At 39.3% G+C, this 14,196-nt stretch overlaps 1 protein-coding gene across 1 annotated transcript; it reads left to right on the forward strand.

The window, feature by feature from the left end:
* Positions 1-96: 96 nt before the first annotated feature.
* On the forward strand, positions 97-11,715 carry LOC148862296 (uncharacterized). Its single transcript, XM_088978945.1, has 4 exons — positions 97-1,646; positions 8,239-8,810; positions 8,917-9,136; positions 10,308-11,715. The coding sequence occupies exons 1-4, from the start codon at positions 423-425 to the stop codon at positions 11,643-11,645; spliced, it is 3,354 nt and encodes a 1,117-aa protein (XP_088835071.1). The 5' UTR covers positions 97-422; the 3' UTR covers positions 11,646-11,715.
* Positions 11,716-14,196: the final 2,481 nt, after the last annotated feature.

The raw sequence follows: 14,196 nt of genomic DNA on the forward strand, positions 1-14,196 counted from the left end.
GATAAGAAGGATAAACCCTCTGATGTTCTTACTACTACTCGTGTGGGTTAGCTATAGCGTAGAGATATCTCTCCCCACCCCTTCCCTCTTCTTGGTATCTTTTTACTTCATAGCTCCCGCTGTGGCGCTGTCTGGTTCGGATGGTTCCAAAATTCATCGAGTTGCCTCGGTGTCGGGCGAGTTGACAGGACTCAAGTAGCATTAACGTGACAAACTCGGAAAAATCAGTTCAACTTTAGGACCGCTTGAGTCGAGTCCGAGTTTTATTTGTTAAACCTTAAACGTTAAAACACCGGGTCCTGATCTTGATCTAGTTTGTTTGTTGTTATTAGTTATTAACCAGTATTTCATTGCAGACGGGAAAGGAAAGACATCACACTAGTAGTTATTTTTCTGAGTCTCCGAGTTTGGACTCGGCGAAAATGATTCCGCCGGAGCTTCAACCTCGAATCCACCGCCCCTACATCTCGACCTCCGCCAGCGCGCCCACCTTCTCCTCCTTCAATGCCGGTGGATTCTCACCAGACCGCAGCTCTAACCCAAGCAGTAACAGAAGTAGCAGCAGCAGCATCAGATCCCTGAATAACCCTCGCTTCTCTCCTTCCTTCATCCATAACCCTCGAATCGCTCTCGCCCTCGTCCCCTGCGCTGCCTTTCTCCTTGACCTCGGCGGAACTCCGGTCGCCGCTGTCCTAACCCTAGGACTCATGATCGCTTACATCCTTGACTCCCTCGCCTTCAAATCCGCTTCCTTCTTCTCAATCTGGCTCTCCCTCGTTGCATCCCAGCTGGCCTTCTTCTTCAGTTCGTCCCTCTTCTCCACCTTCACCTCCTTCCCTCTCGCCTTCCTCGCTACCTTCCTCTGCGCACTGACCAACTTCATGATCGGAACCTGGTCCTCCCTCCAGTTCAAATGGATCCAGATCGAATATCCTTCCATTGTCCTCTCTCTCGAGCGACTCCTGTTTGCTTGCGTTCCCGTCGTTGCTTCGGTCCTCTTCACGTGGGCTACCATCTTGGCAGTCGGCATGAGCAACGCCTCCTACTATCTTATGATCTTCGACTGTGTCTTCTACTGGTTGTTCTCGATTCCTCGAATGTCGTCCTTCAAATCGAAGCAAGACATTGGTTACCATGGCGAAGAGCTCCCCAATGAAACTCTGATTCTAAGCCCCCTTGAAAGCTGTATCCATACTTTGTTTCTCCTCTTCTTCCCTCTGCTCTTCCACATTGCCTCCCACCGCGCAGTCATCTTCTCCTCGGCAAATTCGGTCTGTGATTTGTTTCTTCTGTTCTTTGTTCCGTTCTTGTTCTTGCTCTACGCCTCGACGAGAGGCGCATCGTGGTGGGTCACGAAGAATGCGTCGCAGCTGCATAGCATTCGGGTCGTAAACGGTGCGGTTGCACTGGTGGTGGTTGTGATTTGTTTGGAGGTTCGGGTTGTTTTCCATTCGTTCAGCCGCTACATTCAGGTACCCCCGCCTCTAAATTATCTTCTTGTAACGATTACGATGCTGGGCGGTGCTGCTGCATCTGGGGCTTATGCAGTTGGTGTGGTTGGTGATTGGTTCAGTTCAGTCGTGTTCACGGTTTTGTCTGTCTTAGTCAGTGCAGCCGGGGCGATCGTTGTGGGCTTCCCTTTATTGGTATGCTACTGTATCTGTGGCTTATAGTTATAAAACTCATGTGCCATCTTGTTTAGGTCCAATGGCTTTTAAAACCCAATCTGTGGCTAATAGCTATAAAACTCATGTGCTATCTGTTACTATAATTGCTAAATGTCCCCACAGTTTAGTTCTTTTGTCTGTTGGACATTCCCAAAAGCTGGTTTAAAATTGTAGCATCGGGATCAATGGAGAATTAGAGCCTAAACTTTCAACATAGAAAGGTCCTTAACTTGTAAGTTTTAACCACTGGTCAGTGCAAGTTAACATATGTGAAATGGTTGCTTCCCAAATTTCCTATGTATATTACCTTACAAGAGTCACTGGAACTTTTAACCTTTGGTTAGTCTTGGGTTTGCTAGCGAAAATTAAAGTGAGTATGTATAGTCTAGAATGAGCAACCTACACACTGTATATGACAGGATATTTCTATGTTCCTTAAATATCAATTTCAAGATGGAGATATGGAAACTTGAACGCCAACACTCTTGCATGAAAGTGAGTGTTCTACTGGTTAAGCTACCCAATTTTCTTCTAATTGCTTAATAACCATTATTTTTTATAAATAAACAGTAGCCACTCAACCAATTCAGCCTTAATTCCACCTACTTGGGGCTGGCTTGTCCTGCCATGAGCTCTATCAAGAGCCATGTTCTGTCGAACTGCAAGTCTTCAAATCATTTTTAGATCTTCATACCACATGTTCTTTGATCTTCCCCTTGCTCTTTTAGAGACTTTTAGGCTGCGTTTGGAAACGATGCAAATGGAGTGTAAATCCTGGTTCAGGGTAAATTGCACTCTGGTTCACTTTTGCCTGTGTTTGGCGACATTACATTTATGCATTGACAAATGACAGATCAATGCATATTTACATTGATAATAACATGTAAAAGTACATCAATAAAAAAGAAGTAAATTTGCATTGAAGTGGGCTTTTGGTAAAAAAAAGCATAATCTTTACTGGAATTCAAGTTTGCATCCATTACAACTAAAAGTCTGTTTGGTAAGAAGGTAAATTTGTTAGTGCAAAACTAACCCATTTTTGCAATTTATGTGAACCGTTTTACACTCGACATATTTGCATTCACACTTATTTGCATCATTTCCAAACACAGCCTATTCACATAGCATTGAAGTGGGCTTATTGATTGGAGCAATTGATACATGGATCAGATCTCCTGCAAGCAAAAACCCTATTCACATAGCATCCAACCATACATTGGGAATATCATTCGTACATGTATGTTAAATTCATGGGGGGATGTTTCCAATGTGTGGTGGGATTCACATGTTTTCACAGTATGTGCAGAGTTTTTGCTGGTAGGGAATCCCATTTTATCGGTACAAGAAGGGATTTAGAATGGTAGAGCATGAAAGTGTTAGAAGATCAGAGGTATGTTGCAGAAAGAAAGAAGAATGGTTAGGGGGGCCTTATTGCCCTATGTGAATATTTTATCGGTACAAGGAGGGCTTTATTGCCCTCTATTGCCCTTTGAGAGTCTTGGGCTTGCCTTTTCATTTTTGGAGGCAAGAGACTTTGTTTGCTCTTTGAGACTTCGTTTGCATGTAAGATTTAGATTCAATGGCTATATAGTTGGATGGTGTGAGACTTTAAGACATTCCTTGGAAAATAGAGATATTTTCAGAGGAAAGGATGTTCTTTGTAGGTTGGTGACCTCCATTGAAACAACCTTGTGGAAGGAGGGACACAAGGGAGAGGAAGATGAGAGGGTGGAGACTAAGGGTGAGCAAGAAAAACCAAAAAACCAAAACGACCGGTATACATATTTATATTTATTATATATTTTTCATGTATATTTTAAATTATCTATATATTATAAATGAATATATATGTATTAGATTATATATTATTTATTATTTATAATATAATATTTTATTTTATTATATGTAATACTAAGAAAATCGAAAAATTGAAAAACCGATGAACTAAATTGATTGACCGGTTAACTGATTGGCTTTGGTTCAGTTTTGGTTATCGATTTTCCAAAAACCGGTACCACTAGTTCGGTTAACCAAACAGTGAGCACCCCTAGTGGAGATTGAGGCACTACATGGCAGAGGTGGATGGTAAATTCAAATGGTAATAGACCCTACATGGATTTGGGGGAGCAAGGAATGGGAATAGCAAAAGGCATGGGTAGAGTTTCCAATTTTGGAGTTAATTCCAAAGGAGGGGAAGATAGGGCAAGTCATTCACACAAGTGGTGACTAGTGGTAATAATGGGGACAAGGGTTTGAAAAATGGAAGTGACATGGGGAATGCAAAAGGTCATGTAAGAGCTTGTGAACCAACTCGAGATGAACTAGTTGATCTGGTGGGTCAAATAAATACTTGTGACCATTTAAGTAGTCATGTGGGAGGGTAATGGAGTTGGGACTTCAAATCAAAATTTGAGTCCTAGGCATGTGATGTTTAATCTATTTGGGTGAGTGGTAGACATTAGTTTGGACCTATCATCATCTTTGTTGGAGTTGTATGAAGGAAATGGAGGGATTGTAACAGAAAACAGGCCCTTATCGAGTTAGGACTTCAAATCAAATTTTTAGTCCTAGTCTAATGTTGAATCTATTTGGGCGAGCGGTAGACCTTAGTTTGGGCCTAGGTTTAAAATTTCGCAACGTATTGGTCCGTATTGGTCCGTATTGGCCGATACGTTGCGTTTCGTTGAAGATCCGATACATGGAACATACAGATTCTATATGTTTTGTGTATTTTTCGTTAGTATCGGTCTGATACGGGGCTGTATTGGTACGTTTTGGATCTGTATCGGCCGATACAATCCCGATATAGTCTGATACAACCGATACAACTTGAAATTCAAATTTGAATTTAATGATCTTAATTCAAATTTATTTTCCCTCCTCTCTTAATATTAGTGACTCAAATTCAAATTTAATGGCTCTTAATTAATTATCACATTTAATAACATGCTATTAAAGGCAAATTGAATAGTGCATTTAAGGCAATGTTCAAATTCGAATTTGAATTTGACATGCCACTAACTTGCCTATTAAAAATCACAAATAGAGGACAAAGGGATTTGAACCCTAGTCATTTGTTTGTAACAACTATAAGTCTACCACTATGCCATACCACAAGTGTTTGTTATATAAATTTGTATTTTAATTCTTAATTAAATTTGTTTGTTAGTGGATGACTACCAATAAAAGCTAAAATTTATCATTAAAATATATAATAAATATCAATGTTTAGAGAACTAGGCTGGACATCAACCCAGAAAAGGGAGAGGTTAATAGGTTAGAGGTTCAACCGAGGTCAAATTGTGATGACATAATTTATTATATATATTATAATATATATATTATTATGCATATATACAATATTATAAATTATATATTGGATTTTAATATATTCAAATTATATAATTGTATTCTTTTATAATATATGTTTTTTATTTTAATTTCAATTTTTTTATAAGGCACCTATATCGAAAAGTTGCCCAAAATAAAAACTAAGGTCACCGCAATAGGACATCTGAGCAAAAAGTTATGGCCTTTAGAAGTTTGCATTAATGTGCTAAAACAATTTAAAAAATCAGTTGTTTTTTTAAAACCAAGACTGATTCACTAGTTTTTGAGTTTGACTAGTCGGGTTGGCAATTTTGGCAAAATTTTAACCAAATCTAGTGGTCCAACCGGCCCAAAAGGCCAATCAGTCCTATTTTCTAAAAAATGGTAAATATTAATACAAATTATATTGATTCTTTAAATACTATGGTATGTATGCATACGCATACACAAACATTTTAAATCTTTCATCATTTTTCAACAGTTTCCAATTATGTTTCAATATTTCACACTTTGTATAAATCATTGAAATATTGATTTTGATGTTTAAATAGCTTATTTGTTGTGACATAAAACTCATTTATTGTAATTAACATAGGTTTTTAGGATTTATATGAGTTTCTTAGTGTTTCCATGTGTATCTCGATACGTCTCTTAAAATTGTCTCTCTGATACACATTGCATTTCCGATACTTTAAACCTTGGGCCTATCATCGTCTCCGTTGGAATTGGATGAAGCCATGAAGGAAATGTAGGGCTTGTGAAAGAAAACAAGCCCTTAACAAAGGTAACTGAGGTTTCATTGAAGGATAAGGAAGGATTTGTTTGGTACACAACACAATATTCTTACAAGGAGAAAGAGTTGTCTCCAAAAGAAAGGCATGAAGGAAACCACTTGGGACAGAATGTGAAGGTTTCAGAGGGTTGACATAGTAAAGGGAACAGCCTATTTGTGGAAGATATAAACAACAGGGAAGGCTCAAGTGATTGAAGGCAGCAACAAGATAATAGTGAAGGTAATTAACGAACTGGAGGAAGCTCTAAAGAGCAGTGCTCAATTGCAAGATAAAAAATAGGATAAAAAGGTTTGCTGTCGTGGAAAAGGGAAGGTCTAGTTCTGGTGTAATTTGTTTGGAGGAGTTTGAGAAAATGAATGTGGGAAGGTTGTTGGATTGCTGGCTCAAAAGTCTATAAAAGGAAAAGAAATATAAAACAAAACCGCTATGGAAGATAAGGGATCTCATGCTGAGGAGGAAAAGGAAGATTTAGGTTCAAGTGAGGATGAATTACTATTAACAAAACTTGTGAAATTGGAGGTTCAGTTGACTTGGAAATGGTGGTGGATACTGAGGTAGAGGTGAGTAAAACTTTGGGCCTTTTTTATTTATTTATTTATTATTATTTTTTTTTTGGGGGGGGGAGGATATGCAAGGAAAGCATTTAGGATGTTGGAAGAAAAGTTTGGGGTGCCTTTGAAGGGTAGGGAGAAAGACACTTGATCCCAGACAAGGCTAATGAAAGCATAAGAAATGTGGTGGTGCAAGATAATGGGAATTCACCTAAATCTGAAGGGGTTGGTTTGGAGGGAGAAGAGTTGGTAGCAGACCAAAATTTTGAGAAAAATGTGGTCTTAGAGTTAGAAAGGATCGCTAACTTCAAGGCTTTGAAGGATCATGTGATCATTCCTAATGCAGTGAGAAGGTTCATATCGCAGAAGAATAATCAGATAGTTCAGCTGTCAGTTTTCACCGGATTGAAGGGAAGCTTGTTTGGGGTTGAGAAAGGAAGGCAAAAAGCATGTAAGGGAAGTAAGGAGATCCCTGTTACAGCTATTGCAGATGCAAAGTAATTGGGCAATGAGAAGGAAGGAGAAGAATCCCTATCTTAGTGATAAAAAATAAACAACAAAAGAAGTTCAGCACCAAAATCCCCCTATTTAAAGGGAAAAAGATAAACCTAAAGGAGAGGAACAGAGCCCCTCGTTTAGAAGAAGAATGACAACAGAAGGAAGGACTAAAAAATAAGTTAAAGGTGTTATATTAATAATGGTATAGTGCAGTAAATGTAACTTTATACTATAAGGCATCCAGTATTAAAATAGTGTGAAGTATCCACCTAGTCATTTTGGATGCATAGGTGGCTGCCTTGTTTTTTTTTTTTTTATTTTTATAAATGATATTAAGGGGTGCCAACTCATTTGAGATTCAGTACAGCTGGGTAGGGACATTGAGATTCAGTACAGCTGGGTGAAGAGGAGTGCCAACTCATTTGCGGATGGGTTGGCCAAGCAAGGAGTGAATAGGGAGTCTGTTTTTTGGGCTAGTTTTTAATCTTTTCTCTTTGCATTCCCTTTGTTTTCTGTTTTTGGGGAGCTAAGATATTTTATCCCCCTTTTGCATCCATAGTCCCTCTTTTCTTTTAATTTAATGAAGCTGGTGTTATTGGTAAAAAAAAATGATATTAAGGGGTGTTGCGAGAATCGAACTCACGACCTCTTGCCTAGGTGGTTGTTTAAACGGTTAGGTGAGTGCCGCCTTGTACAAAATCGTTGTGGCAACACTTTGAGGTGACCATAGAAAACTATGGAATCCGTGTAAACTGGTTTATTAATATGGTGCTTTGTTACTCATTTTTGTCAATGAAAAAGCATGGACAAAGTGTTGGACATGGCAATTAATTAAAAAATTCAAGTGTCTGAACACTGAGAAGGAAACCCATTTTGAAGTATGTGTGATTTTGCACTTATCTTTGTTTATTGTAGTCTTGTAGAAAAATTGGCATGCCAATTGTTTGCTTACCTTTGTTTTATGTTTGTTTAATAGGAAAGTCTCACTGACGGAATGAATTTTTGTTTTGTTATTCATGACTGTTTTATAACAGTAAGTCATTAAACTGTTAATGTCTACTTGGTGATGCAGGAGATAACCAGTTGAGAAAAAGTGAAATGTGGAATGTAGTTCTCATCATTTACTTTATTTAATGGTTATCACTTATCGGGTTAATCTTAGTTCCTAATTTTGGTTTCTTTGGAAGTGAACATTAGCCCATAGATGCCAACTATCATGAGGTTAATGTGACTCTTAATCCTGAAGTTCAAAGTTATTTGCCTTCTTAGTGTTTCAATTGATGGTATAAGTTGGATATTGTTTATGCAATTCCTGTATATACATACAGTATCAGATAAAGTCACTCCTGAGTATCCATTGAAATAGTGACTAAAAAGTCATTCATTTGTATGTTGCAGTTCGTTCCACTTCCTTTGATCTCTGGTTTCTATATTGCTCGATTTTTTACAAAGAAGAGCTTGTCATCATATTTTGCATTTGTCCTGCTTGCAAGCCTGATGGTTATGTGGTTTGTTATGCACAACTTCTGGAATCTCAGCATTTGGTTGGCTGGCATGTCCCTGAAGTCCTTCTGTAAGTTGATAGTAGCAAATGTGATCCTAGCTATGGCTGTTCCAGGTTTTGCTCTCCTTCCTCCAAAACTTCGTCTCTTGACTGAAGTTGGGCTTATCAGCCACACTCTTCTGCTATGCTACATTGAAGATCGTCTTTTCAATTATTCTAGCATATACTATTTTGGGTTGGATGATGAGGTGATGTATCCAAGCTACATGGTTATCTTGACAACCTGTGTGGGATTGGCTGTGGTTAGGAGATTGGTTCTGGATCACCGAATTGGACCAAAGGCAGTCTGGATATTAACTTGCCTCTATTCTTCAAAGCTGGCAATGCTTTTTGTTGTATCAAAATCTGTTGTATGGGTGACAGCTGTTCTGTTGCTGGCTATTTCTCCTCCACTGCTTCTTTACAAGTACTTAATGGAGTGTTTCACTATTATATTCCTTTACATCCTGCTTCTTTAATTCAGATGAAGTCAAACTTATTTTTGCTTAATCCCTTTTGTCTTAAATTTGCAGGGATAGATCTAAAGCAGCTTCAAAGATGAAACCTTGGCAGGGTTATGCACATGCTGGTATAGTTGCATTTTCTGTCCGGCTTTGCAGTGAAACAATTTTTGAAGTCCTCCAATGGTGGAATGGAAGGCCTCCATCAGATGGCTTACTTTTGGGTGCCTGTATTTTTTTGACGGGTTTAGCTTGCATACCTATAGTTGCCATCCACTTTTCTCATGTACAGGTATAAACTTTACTATAATATGAGCTTGCCCTTTCATGTTGTCTCTCTTTCCTTCTAACTTGAGATTTGACAAGGCAAATAATTTACGACTTCTTTCTAGTGTTTCGTATGGCTAGATCAGAATATATGTGAAATTAGGTACTTGATGCAATAGGGTTTGTGGTGGATGGTTTGGATGGATTTAGTTCCTTAGTGTGGATTACAGAGCAGGGAGGACTTTAGGATTGCAACCATGATATCTAGAGATGATTTGTGGATGTTCCTATGGTATATCTCTTTCTTTTGTGTCAGATTGGGTATGGGTCTGTTTGATAACAATATTAGTAGTTGAACTAAATGGCCTATCGCTTCGTCACTTAGTGAATCAATTATCGAGGAGGCCGTGATCTCCTTAATTATTGAAACTGAAGTTAGATTAATTACTCTACCCTCAAATATTTTATTATTTAATTATTAATTATTTTATCCATCAATAAGTCACTTGGTTCAGCCATTTAAGCCATTATCAAATGGTCCCTGATGCTAAGGCAGTAAGAAAATCAAGAAAAACCTAGTAATGAAGAAAATTCAAGAAAGTTAACGACTGTGAGAAGCACTCAAGATAGAATGCAACTAGGTTAAGTTATGAGTCAAAGGAGATTTGATAACCTTCCAAAAAAAGAAAGAATGTAATAAATGAGAGAGAATATAGACAAATAAAAGAATAAGCAATAGAGAAAATATTACTAAAGCTAGAATTTATGGTTTTAGGGTTTGAGAGTTTAGGGAACGTCAATATTGGAACCAAATAAACTTGGCAAGGTTCAATCCATTAATTTTCTTTTTTAAAATTCAATTACCAATGCCTATTTATACACCGACTAGGAGGATTATGGGCTCCCTTCACAGACTCCAATTTAGGTACAGAAACTGACCAGAAATATCTCCCAATTTAGAAAACCCTGACGTCTTCCTCTTTTATTTATTATAATTCATGATCTGTGTTATCTTTGGTACATGGTAAGATGCTTCACAAGACTTCAAATAAAAATAAATAAAAAATCAACACTTTTGGTTATAAGACACAGCATTTGTTCACAACTGCTCCTATTTTGTCATCTTTCATTCTTTGCAACTTACCAATTCATGTGGGGTTGATCTAACAAAAAATGTTTTTCTTATCTTAGTGCAGTTGGCCAAGAGATGCCTTGTTCTGGTGGTGGCAATGGGTCTGCTGTTTATCCTAATGCAGCCTCCAATTCCATTGTCATGGGCTTTGCATTCAGAGTCGATCAAAGCAGCTCACCATTCTACTGATGACGTCTCAATCTATGGTTTTGTGGCATCAAAGCCTACATGGCCATCATGGCTGCTCATGACAGCAATCCTCCTCACTCTTGCAGCAGTCACCTCTATTATTCCTATCAAGTACATTGTTGAGCTGAGGGCATTCTATGCTGTTGGTGTGGGGATTGCTCTGGGTGTCTATATATCTGCTGAATACTTCCTGCAAGCAACAATTCTCCACACCCTCATTGTTGTATCTGTGGTTTGCACCTCTGTCTTTGTGGTCTTCACTCATCTCCCATCTGCTTCAAGCCCAAAACTCCTGCCATGGGTGTTTGCTCTATTGGTGGCACTCTTCCCAGTTACCTACCTACTGGAAGGACAGGTAAGAGCTGGAAACTTCTTTCCAGAAGGTGGAACTGGAGAGGAAGATGGTAAGCTTACTATGCTATTGGCGGTTGAAGGAGCAAGGACTTCATTGCTGGGACTGTATGCTGCGATCTTTATGCTTATTGCATTAGAGATAAAGTTCGAGCTGGCCTCACTGATGCATGAGAAGGCCCATGACAGAGGAGGCATGCACAATCAGTCTGGCCGAAGTAGTTCTGCTGGTTTTCCTCCAAAACTGAGGCTCATGCAGCAGCGGAGAGTGGCAGCTGTGCCAACCTTCACAGTCAAGAGGTTGGCAGCTGAGGGGGCTTGGATGCCAGCTGTGGGTAATGTTGCCACTGTCATATGTTTTGCCATCTGTTTGATACTTAATATCAAGCTCACTGGCGGATCAGATCGAGCAGTATTCTTCCTGGCACCTATCCTGCTCCTACTCAACCAGGATTCAGACATTGTTGCGGGGTTCAGTGACAGGCAAAGATATTTCCCAGTTACTTTTGTCATCTCAATCTACTTGGTACTGACTTCTCTTTATAGGATTTGGGAGGAAGTCTGGAATGGAAATGCTGGGTGGGGCCTGGAAATTGGAGGGCCAGACTGGTTTTTTGCAGTCAAGAATGCGGCTCTCCTCATCCTTACCTTCCCTAGCCATATCCTTTTCAACCGGTTTGTATGGAGCTACAGTAAGCAGGTAGACTCCGTGCAGTTGCTTACACTTCCTCTCAACATACCATCCGTTGTTATAACTGATGTTATCAAGGTGAAGATACTGGGTTTATTAGGAATCATATATTCCCTGGCTCAGTATCTAATCTCTAGACAACTCCATATTAGCGGATTGAAGTATATTTAAATGATAGACATACATTCTGTAACATATGTTCGGGCATTTTTTCATGTGAGCTGCAAAAATTTCTTCTTCCTGTTCTCTTAGTAACTACATTTCTCTGTGTCCAAGGACAAGGACTGTACATGGGCCTGGAGCCTCCACAACTCGTCGCTTGTTGAGCATCGATATGCAAATACCGGACCCCAATGGGACCTACACCTACTTGATGTTTGACCGTTACCTTCTGATGTTACTGTAGTTGACTGGTCGGTGAAGGGCTGGAGAAGACTCGAGAAGTAAAAAGAGAAGGCAGCGTTAACAATTTACAAATAATGCTCAAGGCAGATCAGATGGTTTAAGGCTTAAATCAAATCAGATTAGGCTAATTTTGGGAAATGGGAATAGCCATTGTTTTAGTTGCAACCCATTCAATTCAATGGTGAGGCCGAATCAATGATATTTGTTACATGGACAGGTGGCAAGTTATGGGACAGAATCTTGCCACCCCATCACCCAACTCCCAAGACGTTTCTTGGAGGGGTTCACAACTAGGGCTGTTCATAAGAAGACCCAAAACGACCAAACCAACCAGCCCGATCCGGCCCAACACGAGTTGGCCGGGTTTTCTTTATTCGTCGGTCAGTTTTGGGTTATTAAAAACTTATTAGTTAGTACCTAACTTAGTTTCTACTTTCTAGTTACTTATGGTTTTTACTTTCTAGTCTTCTCTTTAGGAATGCCACTAATGGCGAGCATTGCAAGACAAGGAATGTCATTAATAGGTTCTTGCATTTTTTTGGAAGGTTTAAAGAAATGATTCTATTCTCTAAAGTCCTTTACACAAAATAGGTAATTACAATTAGGTGTCTTTTTTACTTAGATCAGAAGACTTCTTAAAAATTCAAAATTTCAGTCTTATTTTTATAGCACAATTTGACTCTCTTTTTTTGGTAACTTCTAACTTGGTCCGCCCTTACTCCCTTAGCCCTTCAACTCAAGCACTCAAACCGACCCAAATTGATCAAGTTGGTTTTGCCTAACACAAGGTCGCTTTTGATTTCATTTTTAGGCAACCCGATCAGATCGGGTCGGTTGGAAAAACAGTAATAAACCAATCCAACCCGACCCATGAACAACCCTATTCACAACTCCTAAGACGTTTAAAGCCTAATTATGACTTACATCATCGGGAGATGTTCCCAATTCGAGGTGGGATGTGCTGTAGTGGGGTATATTGCTTGGATTCTCTCCCAAGGCAGTAGGACACATAACATTCATCAAAGATTCAAAGGGGGATTGGTCTCACACATCAAACAGGAGATATCTATCAAGACCGAGACCATAATGTACTTCGTGATGAAGCTCGTCAAAGGCGGTGACCTTTTCTCCAAGTTGCCAAGGGTCGTCTCAACAAAGACGTTAGTCGTGCTTACCTCCAGCAATTCATATCCACCGTCGAATATTGCCACTCTCATGGAGTCTTTCATCGAGACCTGAAATTAGAGAATCTCCTACTGGATGATAATGGCAATCTCAAAGTTTCGCACTTCAGCCTCAGCGCTGTGACAGACCAGATTCGAATGACGCCATTCTCCGACGAAATGGTTGCCCGGAAACAGCTGAGTGTAACAGAGTATCGGATAAAGATAATGACAATGCAGTGGCTATTTGACCACTGCAGCGGCTGAGAAGAGGAGTGAGCAAGGACTTTTATACCAAAGATGGAGTTTCACATTGATTTTATTGGTGGAAAACAACTCAAGCAAACGCAGGCAAAATCAAAAGCAGGTGTAAAATTTACTCCGGTTATCATTTATACCCAAAGGCCAAAATAAACTCAACCTAAAAAATATAATAAAAGATTCAATCGTCTGAGCTGCCAATCAGTTGACTTGAAATCAGAACTGAGTCAACCTATCTACTTAGATTGTATCAAAAAAGAGAATGGCATTAAAGTTGGTGGAGGTAAGAACTAAAGGACAGTAATGTAGCTTCTCTCTCTCTCTCATCCCATGTCTTCAAATCTCCATTGCTTGTAAACCGGCTCAAGATATAGTAATGTCTCTAATGATTTGTGTGTTTACTGTCAGTCGATCTTTCGGACTTTTCACCTTGAATGAAATCGGTGTTAATGTAGCATCGACAACCTAACAGAGAAAACTGGGGCATTGCTCAGAGAAGTAAATATCGTCTGTCTTTCAGTTTCTTAAAAGCGTGATTTACAGACTGATGTATTCGTTGTTCTTATGCACTTGATATAGACATTTTCAAGCTTCACAGAGGCTGATGACAGAGAATGTTTCAATCCTGTGTAATAACGGTGTCTCAAATCAACGTTTTAAAAAGGACCCGGAAACGGAACCGGTTCTGGGCACCGGTTTCTGGGTCAACTGTCTCATCATCTGGTTCTAATGGATGGCCCGTTCGGACAATAAAATTAAAAAATAAAAAATGGTCAAAATTGTTAAATGGGTTGGTGATTCGATTGCTTGGGTCAATGGTTTATTGACTTTTTCAACAGTTTTTTACCAGATTTCGGGTTTTAGGTAAAACAAAACTGGTTGGTTGTCTGGAC

The sequence above is a fragment of the Nelumbo lutea genome, chromosome 3, assembly GCF_056320005.1.
Source record: "Nelumbo lutea isolate HS-2025 chromosome 3, American lotus-T2T, whole genome shotgun sequence".
Classification (NCBI taxonomy): domain Eukaryota; kingdom Viridiplantae; phylum Streptophyta; class Magnoliopsida; order Proteales; family Nelumbonaceae; genus Nelumbo; species Nelumbo lutea.

Excerpts from the sequence above, each read along its gene's own strand:
- LOC148862296 (XM_088978945.1), top strand. The coding sequence starts at position 423 with ATGATTCCGCCGGAGCTTCAACCTCGAATCCACCGCCCCTACATCTCG. Across the intron at positions 1,647-8,238 it reads TTGTGGGCTTCCCTTTATTG|TTCGTTCCACTTCCTTTGAT; the intron begins GTATGCTACTGT and ends TGTATGTTGCAG. Across the intron at positions 9,137-10,307 it reads TCCACTTTTCTCATGTACAG|TTGGCCAAGAGATGCCTTGT; the intron begins GTATAAACTTTA and ends ATCTTAGTGCAG.